We start from the raw sequence: 24,378 nt of genomic DNA, 5'->3' as shown, positions 1-24,378 counted from the left end.
AAACAAAGTGAAATACTCACGGCTCAATGCGTCCAACTTTACTCCTGCATAGAAGCAAAAGAAAAGAAAAGATGGCCCCATAAAAACCTGATATTCTAATCGCTTGCACCTAATTTAGTGACACACATACCAAGTCTGGTCTGTAGATGATTCAACCATTGAGTGAATTCTCTCCACCACCTCTGTTACACCACTGGGTTCAGCCATCTCAATGCAAATCTGTGGTAGAAAGACGATCATGAAGAACAACACAAACATCCAGAGGAAAGCTTCAGTGGTTGTGTCGTTGTACCCTGTTGGCGAGCGGCAGGAAGCTGACAAAAGAGGCAACGGACGTCACCGCTTTCATTACCCATATGACGAGGTCCACGCTGGCTTCATAGGTCTCGACGCACAGCAGCCGCTCCTCCAGAGACTCCACCTCTGAAACGTGCTGAGGAAACAGCCGACAGTTGGTGTCAAGGAGTGAAGGACCTTTCACACCAGCACACATTGAAACAAAAAAAAACGACTTACAGCGTTGCTCCATTTCATCAGAGTTCTGTACATGGTCTCCTGTGAAAACATTGTCAGACATGGAGCATCAGCAAAACACCATTTAAAGCTGTTTCCTCATATTTACTCCAAACCTCATACCTCACTGGATCCAGGCTGCATGTCCTCTAAGACCAGGTGAACGCTGAGTCTGCACCCTTTGACTAAAACTGGATTTTTTAAGTGTTCCCGAACAAAACTGCAGCACGAATCCCAGCTGCTGAAATACACAAAGGCCTGAAGGCAAAGAGAGAAGCGTCATGACGTGTTTAAATTCAAACAAAAAGCTGTGAGCGTCCACTCCTCACCCTCCTCTGGAGCATCAGCACCACCACGCTGTAGTACAGAGTGTGTAGATTCTGTTTGGGGAAGTAACGCCACACCAGCTTGGCCACGTCCTCCTGTCTGTAGCTCCCATCAGGCAAACCGGTCAGCATCACCGTGTGGACCGCAGCGTGATGAGGAGCTTTCTGCAGGACAGGTTCACATCTTTGTGGTTTATATTTGATAAAACAATATCACGGTAATATTAACAAGCAAAAGTGCTCTTACCACACTGAAGTTCGTTTTGTGGACTGTCTTATAGTCTAGGAATCAGAAATAAACATAGTCACTCAAACTGACTATCAAACTGGAGTTTGATCCTTTGCTGACATTTCTTTTACCTGGAATGATGAACCACGGAGACATGATGGGGAAGACAAAGGGACACTCTTTCATTGTGACCCAAAATGGTGAAATGCTGCCTTGGGGAACACCAAACTTTGTTGCTGGAATGATCACCCCGTCAACAATATCCCTGCTGTCCGGCAAAGCTTTCGCTGCCAGTCTTGGGGCTAAAGAAAAAAAACAATAATGTAATTCCCCAAGTTTCATTTCACCGGAACCACCGGAAGCACACTTACGTGGTGATGTACTGTGGCTTTGTGGTACTTTGAGCCTGTAAATTGTGTGACCACGCGTTCGCTTCAGGAGGCTGTACCAAACTCCAAGACGATCAGCATCACGTACGGACTGGAACTCAATGAACACCTGAAACGACGTACAAACAACAAATAAAACAGGAAGTCTTTGCTTTAAACTCACAGTTTCCCCTGTGTGTCTGTTGGTACCTTGTTGAGGAGAGGCAGGTAGTTTCTGACAGAACTGATCTTTCTCAAGGTTTCCCTCAGACCCATGGCCTCGCTCGGAGAGATGTTCCTGATGTAGATCGTAGCAGCTTCGTCTTCATTTACCTGCTGCTTCCAAAATGACAGGGACAACACTGAAAACAGTGCTTTAATCGCTTCAAAAACTGCAGGTGTGTTACTTACATAATGTGTCAGGCTCATCAGAGATTTATAAACTCCAAACTGAAACATCAGAGCAGGTTGCGTTAGAATCATGCCGTCAACAGAAAGTGTCTTTTTGTTCACTTTGAGTGACAGTTCTTAATCCTGGAGATGGTGTCACAGCACCTCCTTGCACAATTATTGGCTGCCAGATGTGTGTGCAATGATCTTTTTTTCTTTTTCTTTAAAGTGCAGGAGAGAGAACAAATATGGCACAAGGAGGAGCAACGGGCAGGTTTTCAACGAAGAACTCTATTAATTAAAAACAGCAGTGGCACAGGCCTTAAGGCCTTAAAGAGGTCCTCTTGCAGCTGAAGGGTGAAAGTATTTACTCTGCACTGTGTTACCATGTAGTGTGTGCTCACATATATTGAAGTTTGTTCCTATTCATTTTTATACATTTATATTTTTAAGTGTTTATTACTCAATAATGTGTTTTTATGTTAGGAAAATTAAGTATACTGAATGTATTAAGAAGTGTGGAATGTCATTCTTCTCATATAACTTAGTTTTGTAGCTGACTCCTTCTCCCTCTTGTTTTTCTGCTCTCAGGAGCTCCGGTTGGTACGAAATGGTCATAAATTCAGACCAAGGACAGCAGCACCTCTGACCTGATAAAAGCCAGATTCTAAAGGAATGTGTTTTTCTCCTGTGGAAGTATATAAAGGTTACCTACGCGCTGACATGATACAGAGCACATATTTACTCGTATGTATGCTTTCACTCAGAGAAAAAGGGGGACTCTCCACACACACACACACACACACACACATACACATACACATACACCCTTACAGAGAGTTAGGGAGGATGTTTACATTACTGGAGCCCTTTTTGTGGTGAAGGTGGACGTAAGATAAATCATCCAACATAGGAGGGAAACAGAGTGTTTCACAGTCATAAATAACATTATTATAATAAGTAGGTGTGGATAACGGGTAACATGTCCCAATATGGGAATACCAACGAGGGTCTTGAAGAACTGTTTATCTATTATGCAAATGTACCTCAACTTTCAATAAAACAAGCCTGTGTCCAGGGGAAGGGCAGAACACTTATGGACGGGAGTGAAGCAGACTGAAAGGCCTGTGTTCACTGAGTGTTCTCCCTTTTGCAAAAGGTGAAACTACAAAACCCAGGGTATTTTCTTTCACTCAATGTTCTGAATACAGGAGACGGAATCTGACAATCCGGGATGACCAGGGAAGGTCACGACACTCCTGAGTGCCCCATGGTATGGTCATCTCTAGATCGGACTCACAACCTATGAGATTTAAGGAATTGAAGCTTTACCTTATTAGGGAATAAACACTAATGGTCTATTCGCTGTATGACCCAGGGTCTGGGGGGGGGGCAGTAGATGCCCCTGTGGGCTGGCAGGCAGGAACGCCCATGGGGGTATATCAATGTGTGAATTCCATGTCCAGGAGTTGTTGTGCCTGTTGTGTCTCAACAACCCAGAGCTCTGTGACTCAGAATCTGCCTCATTGTTCTAAAATTGTAATCTTGAGACCAGAATTTATCCGCTCCTTCCTCATAAACCAACCCAGGAGGTGATCAGAAGGAAACCAGAGGATTTTCACCCTGACACAGCCCAACAGCTGGCAGCAATGCCTGAGCACCAGATGCCAGGTAACCCACTGAACCATGGTGTGATATTCTCCTGGTCTGTTTCTGTATTGTCGCCCATGACCCACAATTTCATCGGGTTGTGTAAGACTTTTGGCTACACATCTCACAATAACAGGAAATCACTCTGGCTGCTGACCAAGCAGTGTTCCACTGTCGTCAGTGTTTCTCTGGGAAATGAAGTCTGGTATAAACAACATGCCCATACACACAATATTGGTTTGCTCTGCAGAATAAACTTATTTAAATCAGACTGCCGCCCAGTCTGGTTGTTACCATGACAATTGTGTCAACATGTGACTTACCAGTGATACTGGCGTGTCGACGTTGATGACCTCTAAGCAGAGTTTACGCCCATGGAGAAAAATGTCCTTCTTTGTCAACCCTTGCATGACATTTTGCACCACCTCTACACTTGGCATGATGGCAAAAGCCTGAAGGGGACAAACCAGAAAACCAGTCAGGTTTATAAATATCAGAACAATGAAGGTTTTTGGCATTTGACTTCCTGCTTGTCTTGAAGGGTTTCGATTAACCATTCAAAATTACAACCATTTGCATACACAAATACACATTTCTGGTGGGTCGTATATATTGGGACACTAAATGAAAGGTACAGCTCATGGTCCAAAGCCTGGCACATCTTCAGACAGACATGGTGAAAGCAGTGTTTCTGCTTTTCTGCTGCAGTAAAAGCCTGCAAAGCCCCATAAGGGCAGAAACCCACCATTTGGTCAGGACCGTGGGTTCCAGACTTCAGGCTCTTATTTCCAAAAACCCCCTACATGTGATACACCTCACAATAAAGACAGGATAAATAACCCATGATGCCGGTGCCTACCATGCACAGGCTGGGAATAATATAGATGCGGTCGTCCAAATACATAAATCCAAAGGGAAGCAGCAGTTGGGCAACATCGTCTTCTGTGTAGCAATCATCACTATACTCTGGAAGGTTCTTTATTAACAGCATCCTGTTGTCAAATGCACCACACTGGAACACAGCGAGAGCCAGATTAAGACACAAACCGGCACCGTTTCCAGGTAAATGTTGTATTCTTATGTGTCAGAGTGATACACAGTATTGAATAATTCATGTCTTTATCAAGGAAGAAATACAGAAAAAGCTTACTCCTGCTGACTTGACAGTGTTCAAATCCAGAAAGGCTGTGAATGAGAATCAAAGAAAAAGAAAGTGAAATATGAAACGGTAACATTCGTTCAAAAACGGCACCTGGTCTGCAGCAATCCCTTCACCTCTAAACCCACGATTGTACCAGGAGGGACGGTGCAACGGACTAACAAAACCAAAAGAGCCCCAATAAATCTAATAAATGTGATGGGATGTTTAGGATAAGTGCCAGGGAAAAGGTCTAGCCTAACAAGGAAAGGTTGGATTGTGTTTTGCAAATGGACAGACTTACTCCATTGTTCAGGTGGCTAAAACACGCTACACAAAGATTTCTTGGATTTCTTACGGATTTCGTCTGCATTCAGGTTCTTTTCCATCATCTCTCCGACAGTCAGGGAGGCAGCAGCAGCTGAAGTTGGGGCCGGCTGCCGTTTGCTCGCTGCTGCAGGTTGGGGTTTGGTTTTGGCAGACGAAGCGCTGCGGACTGCTTCTGATGGCGGATCCTTCTGGGTCTTCACTGCACTCGTTGGATCTTCAAAGATGGACAGTAGGGTTCAGGACATGGACAGTATCCACAGCAAAGAAAGCACATGATCATGGATGGGCGATCGATTCTGTTCTAATCTATGGTTCTATGAACATACATTAGATATTAGACCAAAAACTCCATCATCACTTCATTGTACCTTTTTGCGTCGTTTCTGCCGCTGCCCCTTCGACTGTCTTCTTTACCTCCACAGCAGCTCCAGATGAACTTCCTCCAGCCTGCTGCTGCTTTGGCAAAGTTTCGGTCTTGGTCTCCGGCCCTTGTGGAGTGGACTCCGGAGCCGATTCTGAGCCCTGCTGGACCTGCGATAAGGCTTCAACTGAGGTTTGTGGAGATTTGCTGGTGGTCTGTGGTCCCTGATGTTTAGATGAAGATGTATCTGCTGTGATCTTAGCTCTACTGGGTGACACGTCCCATTTGCTGGATTTGTTTGTTGTGGTTTTTGTATGGGTCAGATTTTTCTCTTCGCATTCAGAAGAACTTTGAGGCTCCATGGGCTCTGAAAGTCCTGTTACTCTGAGCTCAGCTGGTTCAGCATCTTCTGCATTTTCCATCAACTTCATGGTCTCTAATGTACTTCTTTGCTTTGTTTTGTTCTCTGCCCCAACTGGCTTCTCCGCCTCCACAGAAGCTCCAGATACACTTCCTGTTGTCTGCTGCTGCTTTTGGAAAACATCTCTTTTGGTCTCCAGCCCTTGTGCAGTGGACTCTAGATCTGACTCTGAGCTCTGGTGGACATGTAACGAAGCTTCGACTGAGGTTTGTGGAGTTCCGTTAGTGGTCTGTAGTATCTGAGGTGGATCCGTAGGAGGTTTAGATGAAAATATATCTGCAGTGATCTCAGCTGTATCAGGTCCCATGGCCCACGTTCTTGTTTTAAATGTTTTTTTATTAGTGGGTCTTACCTTAATATCATCTTGAGGATTCTCTGCTGGGTGCTTACGTTTTCCAGCTGATACATTTTCTGGTTTATTGACGTCAGCTGTGTCTTTAAGCACCGCCTGAACCTTTGGTACCAACTTGGTAGGTTTCACAGTCTCCACATCAGGCTCCACAAGTGCACCCATAGCCTCTGTCATCACAGATGCCTTGTTATCTGCTTGAACCTCGGGGTTCTGCCTTGTTGAAGCAGTTTCTGAATTTGAATCCAGAACCTTTGCCTCAGCGGCAGGTTTAGCTGAGGTCATGTTTGATTTATTGGCATCAGTTCTCACTGATGTGCTGACCTTTGCGTCTTTAGGCACCTCCACGGGTTCTTTAGGACTAGTTTCTGAACCTGTCGATTGTTCTTCAGAGTGCTCGGCTGAACTTTTCCTTAAAGATTTGGCTTTGGAAACCAAAGCTTTTTCTGTTGTAACAGGGTTATCTGTTATGTTCCGTTTGGCTTGAGGTGAAGACTTTAGCTGAGGAGGCACAACCTTTTTCGGAGTGACGCTAGGCTTTCTATAAAAACAAGAGTTAAACAGAGTAAGTTGAAGAAGAGGGAGAACTAGCTGATCCTTCATCTCGTGAAATTATCTTACTGCTTAAAAGGCATCTTATGCTCCTTCACAGAAGTGGGCTTCTTAGAAACTGTATCCTGTAAGTGGATCCTATATCAGTTTTATATGCTTATTAACAGAGTTAGAATTGATTTTTTGAGAACTTTCAGTACCTTTTCGCTGACAACAGTTAACGGCACTTCTTTAACCATGAGCCTCTTTTTGCTTTTCAGTTTCTGAGCATCTTCCTCTTTCTCAAAGCACACATTTGCCTTAACATGTACACACACACACCAAACACATAACATACAACAAATACAGAGCACTCATAAAACGGCAATAACAAATTGACAGATGACAGCTGCTTCACTGCCTTACGATACATACCTGTCGTTTATGCCTAAACATTAGAAATGACTTGGTTTTTCCAAACTGCTCCACAGCAGCTGCCACATCTTTGCGTGAGAGATTATCACTGATCCCTTCTAGCCACACCATGGTTCGACATGAAGACTTAAAAAGCTAAACAAAAACAGAGACTTCGAATAAATATAAGCTAACAAACACATCTGGTAACCCAATCCAACTTCTGTGACAACATTAACAAGGAGAAGGAACAGTGACGTCGCACACCAACCTTAGGCACTGCAGAAGACTTTGCTGCGCTGACCTGAAGGCAAGGCGTCACTTTGGACTCCACCAGCTCCACCTTCGTTGTGCTGAGGGTCAATGGGGAAGCAGAGGACGGGCTTATCTTTTCTCCATTTCTAGAAGATGAGGTACATTCTTCTTCTTTAGACAAGGATGATGGTGAGGATTCAGGTTCGGATGGTGAGGGTGACTGCATTTTTACTAGCAGCTCAGCCATGACAGCCAAAGTCTGAGCCATGGCCTTCACATCAGGATTTGAGAGAGATGGGATGACTAGATGAAGATACAGAAGACAGTGAAGACATTAAATCAAATATGTTACAGTTCAACAGGTGAATAAATCTGAAAGTTGTGAAAGGTCTGTCAAACCTGATGCTTCCAGCAGTTTCTCTGCCAGTTTCCCTGTACTGCTTAACACTCTTGTCTCACGGCTTCTCCTTGATGACGACTGATGTTCCTCACTCCTCTTTGGAGATAGTCGTTGCTGACAGCTCCTTCTTGGTGAGGACCGTTTCTCATCTCTCCTTCTCGGTGAGACCCGTCGCTCTTCTCTCCTTGGTGAGGACCGTTTCTCATCTCTCCTTCTCGGTGAGACCCAGCGCTCATCTCTCCTTCTTGGTGACACCCGGCGCTCATGGCTCTTTGAACGTGATCGATGGAAGGCAGTAGAGCGGCCCCTGATGGAACTGCGGATAAAAAAAATGTTAATTTACCAATTCAAAATCTCAAAAACAATTCTTTCTGGGATTTTTTTCTACTATTAATGTGTTGCTCAAACCTGTTTCTGTGCCGGAAGCTGTGGGGTGATTGTGAACGGCACCTGTATTTGCTCCTTTGTCCCCAGTCATGGTGGCGGCGGGGACTGTTAGAGCCACAACGCCTCTTGTGTTGCTCTCTTCTATCTTCCAAGTTGCGGCGGCGTCTGGGGCTGCGCGAGCGTGAGCGGCTTCTTCGGTTCTCCCTTTTCCCGTCAGAGTCGCAGTGGTGGCGGGGGCTGTGTGAGCGGGAAGGGCTCGCGGGCCTCGTTTTCTGCTGGTGGAGCTCAGATGTTTGGGCAGAACCTGAAGGTGAAGGTTTGGCATCTTTACCTGAAGTGCTAAAAAGTGAAGTACAAAAACGATGGCGATTAGTTGCAGCAGCTGAGGTTGTTATTAATCTTAAGACCAAAAAAAAGTACCTTGGCAGAACCTCGCCATCCCACTCTGGGTATCTGTATAGAAATAAATACACAAATACCCCAAGATCACGGTTCACTGTTAAATCGCTCTAGAGCTGCTGCAGTATAAAGTTAACAGGGAGGAAGGACTGACCGTTTCCTGAGAATTTCAGAGTTATTGAGATGAAGAGGGGTGTAGCAATGGGAGATCCAATCCTAGCAGTCAGAACAAACACATATTTAGACTCACAGCAGCTTTTGTCTCACATGACAATATAAATCTGATTTACGATACTTCACAGCTGCCTCAAACCACGGTCAGACTTTCAAAGGTTGTCCCTCACTATCAAATGAAAACGATTTAAGAGGTCAGACAGTCTGTACAATGATCTGTAAAGCCAAAACATGGATGAGAACGAGCATGTGGATAACACAGGAGTGACATCTTGGTTGTAAAACCATTGAAGGGTATTCTTCAGGTCTGCGTTGTCTGGCTCTTCAGTCCTCAACGCAGCAAATTCCTTGAAGTTTGGTGAAGGTTACATGATAAAAATCTGATGTAGGAGGATGATGAGGGACAGGACGAAGCTGGTGTTTCCTTTTTAAATGAGCCAAAGCTGAAATGTGGAGAATCAGCAAAAAAAACAGAACAAACCAAAACTGTACAACAGCAGATTTTTTTCAGATTAACAAATCTCCTTAAGTGACCTCTATGAATGAAGAGAAGAATTAACCTGCAGAGCAACTGACAGCCAGGATCAGAGGCCTTTTATATAGTTTTCACCATGAGTAGCATCCTATCCCTCCCTATGAGTGCACTCAGTTTTGTTTACTCATCTGCATGATGCAAATCTGCATGAACAACCTAGCATGAAGTCGCTTTGTCCAGTTCAGACTTGTTCTATTTACCTGCTTTTTGTCACACACTTATGAAACAGCCACTGGACTCAGAGTGTTACTTGCGTAGCAGCATTAGTTATGTATTCAACTGGTCACATGCTGTGGAGCATCTGGTACCTTCACTCTTCTCTACTCTTAAATGTCTTTTTGGTGCATCATTGATTTTTCCAGTGGTGGTCCACAATGCCCTTTCTTTCGTTCATCTTAAAATTTGGATGCATCAGCTGCCACTACGTTTTGAATGTGCTCGGCTACTTTTAGCATCAAACAATACATGGGCCTGCTCCACAGCGTGAAAAAGATGTACGATGATGTAACCAACTTATAACCCAAAGACTCATTGGCAACAAATTGTCTCTACGAGTCAAGGGGTACAATAATGTTGGTTATCTTGGATGACTCTTACAACAGAACCATGTAAAAGCTGCTGACTTTCTGTACGTGTTGCTCTGCAGACCAGCTCAGCCCTATTTCCACACAGGCCTCTGATTCTGTAAGACCAGTGTCTCCACTCTATTACAACAACATGATGTTCCTCTTTGACACACAAAGATTCTGATGTGTTTTTGTTTGGATCAACTTTCGACTACTGCCTATAAAAAGTATTGATCTGGCAATGATCACAGGGCTTCAAGCAAACTCAGACCTGCAGATTGAGTTTACAGCATATACGGCTGTGCATTTTTTTCTGCATTTACAGTAGCTCGCCTCAGTCCCACTTGTTCGCAGTGGATCACAGCCACATAAGTAAATGTGTGTGGTCCAAACAGAGAATTTTAACCCCAGTGACCATAACACACCAATCACTTTCCACCTTCATCTGCCAATAATAATTGGCAAATTACAAACTGGGATCTATGAAACATAAAGTAATTAGCTTATAAGCTTCAAAACTGTTCAAAAGATTTGGACAATTACTCCTTTTTACAACCCAAGACAGTAGGAGGAAGAAACAGTTGATGTGACGTAATAACGTCTATCCAATTTTACATAAATCAAACCTTGTATGTGTAGTTTCATTGGAACTTTTATGTTGTGGTAGTGGGGAAACTTTTAACAAATAAAAGAAAAAAATACAGACATCTTGCATTCAAAAAAGAATCCAGAAAATCTCTGATGAAGAGAGAACAGAGACCAGTCTCTCACTCACCTGCACATGGGTACACTCTTTGTTACACAGAGAACAGGTATGAGGAAATACTTTGGGAGTTGTCGCAGCATAATCATGTGTCATGGCAGGTGTTGGCAGACTCTTGGAGACTCTCCCCTTTGTTGGACGTTGCTTGGTAGAAGGTGGTGGTGCCTTATGAGTGGGATTGACAAGGCCAGGGAGAGGCTGAGGGGGAGCAGGAGGAACCATGGTGGGGCAAGGATTACTTTGGACAGATACTGTGATGGTGGGGATGAAGGAATTTTCTGCAGAAAGAAATACAGTCCGCATAGCAGATCCCAACACCGGCTGATTTATGGTTGGCTGATTGACCGTTGACCATTGCTCAGGGTGTTTTGTCCATGACGTGGCTGTCATCCTTACTGCCAAGGAGCACACAGGCAGGTTGACTGGAATGCACAACACGGACCGGACCACAGGACGTTTGGTTTTCTGATGACCGGCAATCTGATCGTTCTTCTTTTGAAGGAAGTGGTTTGCAAATCACAGACCTGACTCTGGTAAAGGTTGTTGAAGAACTCTGGGTAGGTTGGGTGAGCAGCGGTTTAGCTGGATCGCTGCGTGGAGAAGCCACACAGCTCCACATTGAACTGTAGGGTGAGTGGAGATCGGTAGCAGACTCATACTGGTCACATGAAGACATCAACACACTTCTTTTCACTTCTGTCATAGTGGTTTGCGGTGGTTCTCCTTCACAGCTGGCATTATCCTGAGTGTCCCTCTGCAACATATTTGCACCTTCACCACTGTTAGGTGTACTGCGGCCGGTCCTTTCAGTATCATCACCAACTCCTCCGGAATATTTGCTGATATGCCCATAGTCTATTACTTTACATGGTGGAACAACAGTCAATGTTGTTTCATCCAGATGCACACTTGTCCATGTAGAAGTACTTTGTGTGTTCTTTTCACTCATGCTTGAAGTGGGCTTGGATTCAGGGCAGGGCTGTGATCGAGCTTCTGCAACAGCTCTCTTGGCCTTCTGAATGCGGATTTGACGCAGGACGAATGGAAAGTTTTCAGGGGTGATCTGGTCTTCTCGGTAATAGCTGAGCTCTGCCAAGTCCTCTTTTTCAAGTCCTAAGCGCACAAGAATGTTCTCAGCTGATTCCACAGTGTGCTGTGTGGAAAAGGACTCAGTACTGGTAGCAGGTTTGTCTGGCAGTGGACAACCATCATCACCTGGACTGGATTCTCCTTCTCTTTCACCACTGAGGGGATAGCTGGATAGAACAGATGATGAATAGAATTCATAGGAATCATCCTCAGTAGGCCTTCTGTACCTTGGCAACCAGTCCAAGGAGTTAATGACACTTTGAACACCGGAAACTGCGTGTCTTTGAGAGCCTGAAGACTTTGGTTTGGAAGTCATGTCTGTCCTTAAAGGAAGAAAATCTTCTCTTTGAGTGCTAGCGAAGAGGGTGTCCTGGCCTAGAGGTTGGTGTCTCACCTGCTCCCTGGCTGTCCTAACATGTATGTCTACAGACCTCTCGATGTTGTCATCAATTCCTGCCTGAGTGGAGCTCTCGGGCAGTGTTTGCAGTGACGGGAATGTTCCACCAGAGTTGGCAGAAGACTCTCCAGAAGAGTTGAGGCTAGACCCCAGTCCAAGGTGAGAAGTCTCTCTCTGGAGAGACTCCTCAGCCTGCACACTCATATAGGGGTTGTACATGTGATGGGACATGGCATCTACTCTATAGCAAGCTCTCAGGGAGCCCTCTTGGTAGAAGGCTCCTTAAGGGCCATGAGGCAGTACAAGTGGCAAAAAAATAAAAAGCTTAAAAGTTGAAAAGGTGATCAGGACTGGCTTCAGCTTCTCATGTCGGTTAAATCCGTCATCTGGAAGGTGTCATCTTGGTTTTCCTTCTCCGGTGCTTCCGCTCAGATTTTCATTCATTCATTTACCTCCCTCGTCTTCACTAGTAAAAGAAAACAAAGGAAGTCAAAACCATCAAAGGAGAGGGTGAAAACAACAACGCCACAACAACACTTAAAGTTTAACAACTCACAGAAGCAATTTCCATTTTAGCACATATTAAACAGTTCAAGCCAGGAAAGTGGGCAAAAACAACACTGCACACAGCCACTGTCCCTACCCCTACCTAACCCCTCTTTCAACATCAAGCTCATGGCCAGCCAGGCTTTCTACAGCATTCCCTGTCCAGCGCCACCACAACCTCCATCCTACTGCAACTTGTCCCGCACAAAAAACCAGGTCGTAGGTCTGCATCTGCACAAGAAGGAGGTCATTTTTATTTAACCTTTACTGGAGTGTGCTTTTTATAAAGTATGTCTCTTGTGCCTTGTATGAGTGTTCTTTTTAGGACCCGTATTTGTGACTAGACATACGGTAAGGAGGTGTGAACTGAAACTCAGTGAACTCAGTAAATCACATCACAGTGAAGAACTGAGAACTGTCAAATACTTCTACTCGTTTCCTGTTGTTCTTTGAGTTTCATGCTGCTGATGGTGAGCTGTTAGGGTCATTTAGGGCGTTCAGTTTCATTTCTACATACATAGAATGGAATTTAGGTTTCCATGAAGTCACATCTCGGGCACAGTGCAAAACATTTCCAGCTTTTTAGCCTAGGTGTGGCCCAAATACCAGCTGTCTCTTTGCTGGTTCAACTTTATTAGCAAACTTTAACAGTTGAATAATAAGCTCACAGCCACCCATTCTGTCCACAGTGTTCCCTTTCTGATGCCCTAATACTCGAAAACAACCTCCATTCTGCTAACAGCTGTGTAATATTTATCATTCTTGTGCACATTCTAATGACCTACAGTGCCTTAAACCTGAGAGTCAGGAGAAAACAGGAAGGAAATAGCAGGGGTGTTAGAAGAAAACTATGTTAGATTCAGTATAAATGTACTGACCCTCCCCATGTATGCTTCCCCATTTATGATCTATTACCCTATTTGGCAATTTCGTTTTTTCTGCTATACTTATCTCAGGAAACATGCTTACAGATGTCTACACCCATATGATATTCACACTGTGTATAAATAAAGGAAGCAACCCCGGAAAAGCCAGAACTGTCGGCACTCCGGTGAGGCACTTCTCCTTGGCCAAGTAAACCTGTCTCTGTCTCCGAGTCTGTTTGCAACCCGAACTAGGGGGAACCATTTTTCCCCCAACAAGGGGGTCCCACTCTGTTGATCATATACCTAAGTTGAAGATAAGTTCTCCATGAGAAAGATCACTTTCCTATTAGGGAGTGACTTTATGGCGCACCATAAAAGCTTACACCTCTTCCCCCATGTAAGTAACTTCACATCCTGAAATCTCATAAGCTGTGGGTCAGATCTGGAGGTGACCAGGAACAGAAACTCACAGGAAAGGCGCGTTGCAAAATGGGGTCGTGGAGATGAACACATTCTTTCTGTCAAGCTCTGGATTTACAACCTTAGCTTGATATCAACCAGAGCTGTCTCCAAAGAGCAGAAAACAACTGACAGAGGGAGTGAAGTACAAAGTCTATTAGAAGAAGGAAACTCCACACTACACATAAACACTCATAAAAACATATTACAGTAGTATGTATAGAGTAATGATTAATGTTAGGGACACACTTCTAGATATGTGGACCCACACTGTATGGTAACAGTGCAGAATAAAGACTTTCACCCTTCACAGCCCCCTGGCATTTCATGTTTTTGCTGCCTTATAACCTAGAATTAAAATTGATTTTATCTACTGCACCTACATAAAAAAAACTACACAGATGCCGTCAGGTCATGGTGACCAAAAGTTCCTGTTCCCTCCAGTCTCAAGTGTTACTGTACTGATCACATGCCCAAACTTTAAAGTTCATGTGCTTTAAACCAACGATGGCAGGGCATCTTGTCCACAACATAAACACCAAAGAGAGTGTCAGGACGAGAACACTGAACTGAACTGAACAAGCTGAACTTGCACGGCATGTGGAAGAAACTTAATGCCAGGGTAAGGCAACAAAGCAGGACAAAGGGCTGAGTATTATTTCTTCAGCCTTCAGGACCAACAACACATGCTTCTAAGGGACAGGTTGGAGCACACAGAGGTGGATGAGCACATCACTTCATGGTTCCTACAAGAGTCTACCAAGGCACCCGCTTATTCCCAGACCATGAGCTTGATGTTTTGCCAATGCAGTTTCCTGTTATTTAGAACAAATGGTGCAAAGAAATTCCTTCATTACCAACATGGCAAAAATACTGTTGAAGCCACAGGAGTTGGAGGTCAAACCACACACACACAATAAAGCCAAGTGTCATCTTGACATGGCAAGGTATCGAAAAGCCATCTGAAAAGAAGATGTGTGGTGTGGTCAGTGTTCATTCAACATATAAATCAGGTTCACAGAAAGTATTTTCTACTTGAATAGTTGAGCCTGTGTTAACCACACGTCTGTCTTGTCCTTCATTGTGTGTATCTAACTGCAGAGCCACAGTGCTGCTGGTGTGTAGAGACTCCCAGCACCTTCACCTGCAGTGGGTCGTCATCAGGTGTACTTCATGGCTTTGTGGTAGGAACTGTACGGTGCTTAGAGCTGCTGATCAAAGGGCCTCCTGCCTACATCTATTACTGTTGGCATGCTTTCTTCCAGATGTTCCTCGGGTCAGTAGGTTAGGGTTATCTAGGATGATGTAAACCATATGTGCGAGGGCTAAAGTGCTGGAAGAAGGATAGGATGGGGTGTGTTGTGCAAGCAGGGGTTGAGATGAGGGATGATGTATGTCCTCAAAAGTGAGGACATACCAGGACCAGGACCAGGTGACAACATCCGAGATTCAGGCATGAAGGCAAAGCAGAGCAGCCTGGTCTGGTGTCAACTGTTCAGGGGGGACGCCCAGGAGACTGATAAATGTCATGGAAACCAAGGACAGAGTGAAAAAGGCAGGAGCACGACCCGTAGTGGAGGATGTCCAAGAATATGCTGCGACTTCTCCTGAGGCTCCACCACCTCCACTTGGGATCAGGACAGTGGGTGTAAGGCTGGAAACGTCCAAAGGTGGTGAAACAAAGAAGACACTGGAGGGAAACCTTCAAAACTGTCAATTGTGACGCTCCACAGTGCCAGAAACGAGCATTCCTCAGGAGGAGACCACCTGACAGTAAGACTTACACTGCTGATCACTGGAATTTGGAGACTTGAAAGACTAATCTGCCAAGAAAACACTTTGCAGACGCAGGAGGTTTGGACTGGTCACCTCAGAATGAAGCACCAAGTCAATGATGACACCTGACATTCACAGGTTCTCCTCCAACTTTATCAATACATGTTTCTGATAAGACTTCTCCTCACACTTTCTTTTCCTTCCCAGACTTGTATTTATCGATTTATTCACCGACAGTAATATCAGACATATTTAAAGCGGTGCAGCTACAGGTGTTAGCTCGGAGCTGTCACCGCGCACCCACACTTTACCTGAAACGACCCTCCGCGGCTCCGGCTGCGTGTGTTCAGAGGCGGCGGACGGGACCCAGCCCGCGCGTCCCGCCCGGCGGTAAAAAGTCCTACAAACTTTCCGACGCTTCTTCTGTGTGTCCGGTTCCGAGCTGGCGCAGAGCAGACGGTGCGTCGCTAATAAATCACGAAAGTTCTCTTCCTCCTTCTCTTCCTGTGTCTTCTTCTTCTTCTTCTTCTTCTTCTGTTTATAATGGCAGTTTGTAAAGCGCCATCTTTTGTGATGTCAAAACAGGAAATGCGCGCGCAGATCCTACAAAATAAAATCCAGAAGGCGGCAAGAAATGCACGCAAACACTACAAAATAAAGTCACTTCCGGTTTATGTTAGCACATAAACTAAAATAAAATAAAATAAAATATGTGGACAAACCGACTTTTCCAACTGATACGTAGGCTTTTAATAACGTTTCGCCATGTTATATTATTATATTTTTTTATGATGTACATACGTACATATTGTTATTTCTCTATTTAACTCCTCATTGTATTATTATTTTATTTAGATTGTTTATCATTCAGGCACCTTTATCAACCAATCAGAGGAGGGCAGACTGCACCAATTCACACTTACTTGCTTCATAAAGTAACTGACTGACTAAAGATTTTCTAGAAGAATCCTAACTTACATGCATTACTGGCATCCATGCCATTCGTCAGCTTCAACAGACACACAGCACACAGCCAAAGTAGACATGGAGGCACACAGTGCAAGGAGAGAGGGCTGAGAAGTGAACAGCATCACAGCCAATGACAGTCGCAGTGATTAGGAGAATATATAAAGGTGGATCTATTCCTAGGCATTAGTGTGTGACAATAACAACAAGTTTTTAAAGCTCTTACCCTGAGTCAGCTTGCGTGGAGCTCAGCATTCCCAGCCTCTGTTTCTTATCCTCCTCCCAGCAGAGAGAAGACGGCCGTGCTCATCTCTCAAGGTTAAATTCCAAAAGAATGACGCCGCACAGCTGCACTAGTATCTGCAAACACTACACTTAGTTATTTGATAATTTACTTGTTTTAATAGGACTTGCACTGTGTGATCAGGTATCCATGACTTAGTACCTGAGGCTGAGGAATTCTGATGTGTGTGTGTGTGTGTGTTGTGGTGTCAGATGGGTTGTGTGTAGTCTTTATAAAGGAAAGTTGAACTGTCTTATCTTTGCTCCTGTGTCTTTATTGATTTATTTTTGTCACAAAAAACCTTAAAGCAAAGAAGCAGAAAAAAGTAAAGCTGAGGACACCAGTCAGAGAAGTATTAATTTTTTAACAGAGAAGAAGAAGCAGCAAGAAACGTTAAAGAAAGAAATGAAGTTGATTTAAAGAAAAATCACAAGAAGGACAGCAGAATGAAAAACACAGGAGTATGCTTTGCTGCCTGTGGAATTATATAAGGTTACCTACGCACTGACATGATACAGAGCATATATTTACTAGTTATGTATGCTTACACTCAGAGAAAAAGGGAGGTCTTCACTCTCTACACACACACACACACACACATACACCCTTACAGGGAGTTCGGTGAAGGCCGAAGCACTGGGAGGCATCGGACGTAAGATAAATCATCCAACATAGGAGGGATACAGAGTGTTTCACAGAAATATGTTAGACCAATTATTATAATTGGTAGGTGGGAATAAAAGGGCAACATGTCCCAATATGGGAATACCAATGAAGGTCTTGAAAAACTGTTTATCTATTATGCAAATGTAACTCCACTTTTCAATAAAACGAGCCTGTGTCCAGGGAGGGGCAGAACACTTATGGAGGGGAGTGAAGCAGACTGAAAGGCCTGTGTTCACTGAGTGTTCTCCCTTTGCAAAGGCGAAACTACAAACCCAGGGTATTGTCTTTCACTCAATGTTCTGAATACAGAAGACGGAGTCTGACAATCCGGGGTGACCAGGGAAGGTCACGACATGCCCCACAGATTAGAAGAGGTGAAATACCAACCCAGCACAGCTAGCCATCAAACCATCCATCCATCATGTGGACCTGCTTCGTCCTGCAGTGCAGGGTCACAGGGGGTGGAGCCTATCCCAGCTATTGCTGAGAGGCGGGGTCCACCCTGGACAGGTCAGCAGTCCATCACAGGGCAAGGGCGTAGGTTTGCGCATGGACCATAGGGACTAGTCCCTACCAATATGTAGCATTTATTGTTATATAACAAAAATATGAATCTATTCAGACCTGTGTGTTGTGCTGACAGTGTAAGTTATCTGTAGTAGCCTGCAACTGTATGTCCTCAGAAAAGCCCCCTTTGGAGGCTCTGTCACCATGTTGGCATCACAGTCTTCCTAAACTCCAAATACAGGCAAAGAGGTGGAGCTTGAGTAAAGCAAGAAACACCCTCTGCATGACAAAACAGGACACATTTAACACATGCTTTTAAAAAACATTTATTTCTTAGAACTCATGTGAGACTCGGGTTTAAATGGACAGAAATGACAATAACTAATAAATTTGGACCCTAGATGCTGATGTGCACATATAAACAAAAAACAGCTGTCTACACAGTATTTAATTGACTCGGGTACATTTCTTTCTTGATTAATACTTTCTCAGGACTGTGAGGGTTAATAAGGCTTTACATGATCCTTTCACAGTATGTGCTTCATTTACACAGCTTTAAAAAAAAGAACAAGAAGGTTATAGGCTCTCCAAGTAACAGCTCGTATTTTAATTCTGCAGAAATAGGATTAGAAAACTAAATACTGAAGGCCGCAGCAGGCCCATCTCTTCTCATCCTGAACCAGATGAAGCGGTTTCAGACTGGATCAGTCCGAAACGGAGCCCTGAGCACTTTGTGTTCTTGTAGGTTTGCCCTGAAGCTTCTGGTAATGATTCTGAAAAACCAAAAGGAGGACAAACACAAAGTGAGACCAATCCTGAGCTTTTGTCGTGATGAACTTATGTATAATGTGCGTACCTGCAGGTTGTCGTAGTGCCTCTGGCTGCTGCAGTGCAGGTCCTTGGCGGCCCTCTCATTCAGGTAGAAAACTGAGCAGATGTTACAGAAATACCCGGACTTAGGGACCACAAACTCCTGACCTGAGGAGGAGCAAGGACCAGGAAGGTAAAGGGAACATTTCAGTCTGAGGTTATATTTGCTGTGTGTGTGTGTGTGTCTCACCGAGGGGGTTGTTGGGAGTGAACGGCTGCAGTTTAAAGTCTGAAGCAACAGAAGGAGACTGAGAACGAGATCGCTTAGCCTCAGGTCCGACCAGATCCTTCGTACGTTTACGAGCAACTAAGGAAGGAGAAGAAAAAACATGTTAGCAACAGAAACATCTATAAAAATACAGAAAGTCTGCATTCTTCAGTGGAACCTGGAAGCCCCAAATCCCCCCCGAACCTTTAACATCTGCCTGGTTCCATCCTTCCCTCTCCTCCTCTTCTTCCCCCACTTCCACTGTCTGCTCATCAGGGCCTTCAGACTCCGGCTGCAGCACAGAAGAGGTCACGTCCGTGTCCACCTCTGCCTTCTGGACCTCCGGCTGGCCTCCTGCTGAAGACACAGATGGACCTTTGTCCAGTGACGAGGAGGAATCAAGTGGAGCCGGGGGCAGCGACTCTCTTCCTCCATCTTCTTTCTCCGTTTTCGCGCTCCCTCTGGTAGATTTCCTCACTGCAGGAGAAGAAAGTAAAAGACCTGAGTTTCAAGTTTCAGAGACGACAGCCGCAGAGACTGTGTCTGTCTGTACCAGGAGTCTGCCGGCTCTTTTTCCTGGGTCGGCCTCTCGTCCTGGTAGGTGCTGCTTCCTTTTCGTCCTCTTCAGCCCCTCCCACTTCATCTACTGTCACAAAGCTCGCACTCTCCTCTGAAGCAACAAACCAAAGGGAATTTCAGATCAGATTTCAAACAGTGGTGACCAGAAGGACCTACGTTCTTATCAACAGAGACCAAGACGTGAAGTTGGACTTTAACATGGAGGTCTAGGTTAACTGCAGACCCCTGAGGCTGCATCACGTTCCATCGTCTGCACAACAGCACCACAGAGAGACTGACTGTGTAATGATGCTTGATTAATGAGGACAGGAGCCGGCTTAAACCACATTAGAACTCCTTTTGTTTGCCAATCCAGTCATTTTTATGTCCTTGGATCAGGGATTCTGCAGGAACCCCAGGGTCCAGGACCACGTCTATGTCTATGCAAAGGTCCCCTTTATGACTTCATATTCATAAGGTCATCTTCTGGCCTCTAACATTCACTTCAGTAGTCGGAACACTAATTGGCACCACCTAATCTGGGAGGACGAGCATTAAAATAACACAGACCTGTCTCGTCTTCTTTTTTGCGTTTAGCATTTTTTGAGGTTCTCTCCGCTTCCTCTTCGTCCGCCTTTCCTTTCACCTCACCGCCATCTTTTTGTACGGAAGTCTAAAAACAGACACATCCATGTTTCAACACGTGACAGAAAATCAAACGGGAGAGTTTCAGTCCTGACCTCACCTCTGGGTTTGAGGAGTCCACCTGGTTGAGTGCGGAGTGGGCCTCCGGTGTGCTTTGTTCCACCTTCGCTTCCTCCTCTTCTTCGAAGATCTCATCCAGGGTGACGAGCCCTTGCAGCTCTCCTTCAGTGGTCTGTGGATCCCACTCCTGATCATCAGGTGTTCTCTCATCGTCTGCTCCCACCTCATCCAGAGTCACCAGCTCCTGAGCATCTACCTCCTTCTCCTCCCTCGCCTCCTTCGCCCCTCCTCTGCTGCCGCTCCGACTCCTTCGCTCCCTCTCTTTTTTCTTCCTCTCCTCCCGCTCTTTGCTGAGCTGCTTCTCTTTAGCAGCAGCTTGCTTCTTCTTCAATTCCTCTTTCTCGGCTTCATCGTCAGGGTAATCCTCCTCCTCCTCGCTGACTTCATCCAGGCTCACCAGAACACTTTTTGCAGCAGTTGCATCTTTTTCATTGTGTGATTTCTGTTTCTTTTTTTCATCCGGTGTTGCAGCACTTCCTGAAGTGTCCTCTCTCTGGATATCAGTTGTCTTCTTATTGCTTCCTGCACCATGTGGATCAGCATCAGCTTCCACTTCATTATCAGGAGCTGTGCAACAAGATGTCAGCGTGTCTTCTTTCTCAGCTAGTGCCCCGTCTTTAGCTGTCCACTCATCCTTTGTAGTACTCTCCATGTCTTCACCCGACACTTTTGTGGTCGCTAGTTCGTCTTGAACTTGATCTTCTTCTAAAGAATCTAAGATCTCGTACAATGGCTCTTCCTCCTCCGCCTCCTGCTCATTCTTAGGAGTTGACTCCTGACTTGTAGACTGGACCGTGGAATGCTGGTCATCGACAGACTCATCCTCCACAGAGTCAAGAATCTGAAAATTTGCGTCTTCTTCAGCCGCTCTAGCTTTCTTCTGTGCTGCAGTTTGTTTTTTGGTCGTTTTATTGTCTTTCCTCGGTCTTCCTCTCCTTCCTTTCTGTCCTGTTTTTGGTTGATCCTCAGGAACAGCTGCATCCTCCACAGAGTCTAAGATTTGATAGGTTCCCTCTTCCTCCGTCTCATCTTTTAAAACAGCATCAGTCTTCCTGGTAGGTGTGCTCTCTTTAAGAGTTTTCTCTCTGGATCCTTCGCGTGACTCTCTGGCAGGCGTCTGCCTCCTCCTCGTTGGTGTCTCTTCTTTCTTTGTCTTCTCATTTGAAGTGTCTTTCTTGGCCGATCTTCCCCTTCTTCCTCTGGTAATTCTTGTTGTTGGCTCTTCTGTGACGGCCTCTTCCTCCACAGAGTCTAGAACCTCATATGTAGCCTCCTCTTCTGCATCTGGTTTTGCTGAAGCTTCTGTGCATGTGGTCTGTTTAGCCTCTTTGTTTCCTCGGGCAGACCTTCTTCTGCCAGGCTGTTCTGAGACATCTGGAACAGTATTAACAGAATCTACAGTCTCACAGGTCGCCTTCTCAGCACCCTTGCTGGCATTTGTTTCTTTTTCTGACGAGCTGTCCTTTGATTGCACCTTGTCCAGTTTTTTGGGGGATCTCTCTTTCTCCTCACTTTCACACGTTCTATTTCTCGAGCTGATCCTCCTGCTCGGTCCATCATTTTTTATATCTGTTGCATTGCTCTTCTTGGTCTTTTTTTCCTCGGTGTCAGTGTCTGGCTTCGCCTCTGGTGGCTGATCTTCCACAGAATCGATTACTTGGAATACGGCTTCCTCTTCTTCTATGGTTCTAATGTCTGCTCCAGGTACCTGGTCATGGGCAGTTTCAAGTTGCGGGCTGTCATTTTCTATTACAGTCATCATCTCAGAGGCTTCTTGTTTAAGGACATCCTTTAAAGGGTCGTTGTCATCCTGGTCTTTTGAACTTGGGACATCTTTGGGGGTTTTGGAGGGCTCCTCGGAACTGATAATATCTTGAACCATGCCCTCAGGATTTACTGTGGACCCTTCAACTTCAGCCGGACTGTCCTCTTGAACTGTGGCAGCTTGGCCTTCGGTTATGTCGTGTATCACGTGGAAAGAAGAATCCATTTCCATTTTACTGCAATCTTCTGAACAGGCTTTCTTGTTTTTATCTTCAGAGCTGTCCAGGTCCTGACCTTGCTCAGGTACAAGTAAATGGGTCTCAGTGCCGCCGTCTCGGCTGTCTGTCTTTTCGTTTTGGTTTAACTCTTTAAGTGTGCCATCCTTAACATCTTTGTCCAGCAGCACAGTCTGCTGTGCAGGTGGATGCATCTCTGATGGCGTTTCTATTTTCGTCTCTGACTCAACAGTTTTCACAGCAACACTCTCTGCTGACCCCGTGTGGTCAGACTTTCCTACTGCAGCACTCCCTGTGTGCTTTGCTTCCTTCCTTTGTGTGTCTGAGCTGCCAGCTCCAGCATTCTTTGATGAACGGGTCCTGGAAGTGGAGGCTGAAGTATGCGATGATCGGGCTGGAGACTTCGCCTTGCTCTGCTGTTCTTTTCTTTCAGCAGAGTGTGGAGAGGTGGAGGTTTTACTGGCACTGGAGGAGGATGAGGATCTGGTTTGGGATTTGGTGGGTTCTGATGAATCTTTCTGCTTCTTTGGTGATGCAGAGGTTGAGCTTGAAGAGGAGCTGCTTTTTACTGAAGCAGCTGGCTTGGAGGAGGAAGATGAAGAGGCAGAGCTCTTGGAGTCTCTCGAGGATCGTTTTGAGGTCTCTTTGGTTGCGGACGACACGTCAGGACTTTTCATTTCTTTTTTCCTCTTGGGGGATGGTTCGGACAAAGATGAGCTCTGCTCGTCGAGGGCTGCGTCTCCCATGTCTTCACCAATTTCATCAACAGTGACAAAGTCATCCAAGTTGAAATTTTGCTCGTCAAAGGGGTCAGTGTCTGAAGGAACATCCTCTCTTGGACCATGCTGACCCTGGATGAAGCACAAAAAACAATTAATTTACCAACACCTATGAAACAGGTCAGTTAATAAAATTACAAAGGTCTGTCAGATCAGGAAATATTATCATTGTGTTGGTGGGTCTGAAGGATTCTGATGTTTAAGGAGGAGCAACGTGTGGTTTACCGTTTCTCCTGATGGGCCTTTATCTCTTTCACTCTCAGGGTTTGTGTTGCTTTTGCTGGAGTTCTAAACAACAAACGTTAAAAATGAGAAGGGGGTCAGTATTTTTAAATCAGTCACTGTTGAGGCAAAGCAACACACGTTATCATAAGCATCACCTCCTTTTCCTCGCTCTGCGTCCTGATTCCTCGAGTTAGTCTGTGCTCGCGGAGAGCTGCTGTAATCGCCTTGAAGACATCCTCATCGATGCGAGGAACTTCTGCGACATTCCCCCCTGAAGCAGCAGGAACGGCGTTTTCGTCAGCAGTAGTCACCGCCGATGGTGCCGAGTCCTCTGCCCTCTCTTCTGCTTTCTGTGCAGCGTCACACACATCGTCAGTTTTAGGAGCAATGGTGGATTCTGCTGCGATCTCAGTTCCCGGTTTGTCACTGGTCTCCATTCCTACGTCACTTGGTCCTTCTGTGGCAGATCCAGCAGTGGCTGACGCCTTAGCAGAAGCAGGGTCACTGGTCTGCAGAGCAGCTGGTGCCCCGTCAACAGGAGGTGCAGCAGGCTGAGGCAGTGCGATCTCACTGGACTCTTCTAGGCGCTGTTTTAGGCTCTTTAAACTGAAATTAAGTATGTGAGGTGTCAGTACATGGACACATTAAAAGTTCTGTTTTGACTCTCTTAGCTAGAAAGGGAAAATGTGAAATACTCACGGTTCAAGGCGGCGTACTTTACTCCTGCAGGGGAAAAAAAAAAAACTGGTCACATTAGAGGTGAAAAACCTGACTATGGGGTCATTTACACCAAATTTAGTGACACGTACCAATTTTGATCTGTGCATGAATCCATCAGTGAGCGAAGTTTCTCCACCACCTTCATTACACCGCTGGGTTCAGCCATCTCGATGCAAATCTGAGGTAGAAAAAAAATCAT

At 45.2% G+C, this 24,378-nt stretch overlaps 2 protein-coding genes across 2 annotated transcripts in view; both read right to left on the bottom strand.

Moving 5' to 3' along the window:
- Nucleotides 1–24,378, bottom strand: part of LOC114435410 (uncharacterized) — a 47,520-nt gene that overhangs the window by 12,147 nt on the left and 10,995 nt on the right. The window contains exons 26-27 of the mRNA XM_028405078.1: nt 131–219; nt 21–44 (exon numbers count right to left, since the gene is read on the bottom strand). Coding sequence (XP_028260879.1) covers nt 21–44; nt 131–219 — 113 coding nt within the window. The remainder of the gene's footprint in view (nt 1–20; nt 45–130; nt 220–24,378) is intronic.
- On the bottom strand, nt 8,350–16,202 carry LOC114435585 (uncharacterized). The gene is made up of 3 exons (XM_028405376.1): nt 8,616–16,202; nt 8,483–8,515; nt 8,350–8,401 (listed from the first exon to the last, which is right to left on the bottom strand). The coding sequence occupies exon 1, from the start codon at nt 12,214–12,216 to the stop codon at nt 10,858–10,860; it is 1,359 nt and encodes a 452-aa protein (XP_028261177.1). The 5' UTR covers nt 12,217–16,202; the 3' UTR covers nt 8,350–8,401; nt 8,483–8,515; nt 8,616–10,857.

This window comes from Parambassis ranga, chromosome 5 (genome assembly GCF_900634625.1).
Source record: "Parambassis ranga chromosome 5, fParRan2.1, whole genome shotgun sequence".
In the NCBI taxonomy this organism is placed as follows: domain Eukaryota; kingdom Metazoa; phylum Chordata; class Actinopteri; family Ambassidae; genus Parambassis; species Parambassis ranga.
This window is presented reverse-complemented; position numbering and strand designations above follow the sequence as displayed.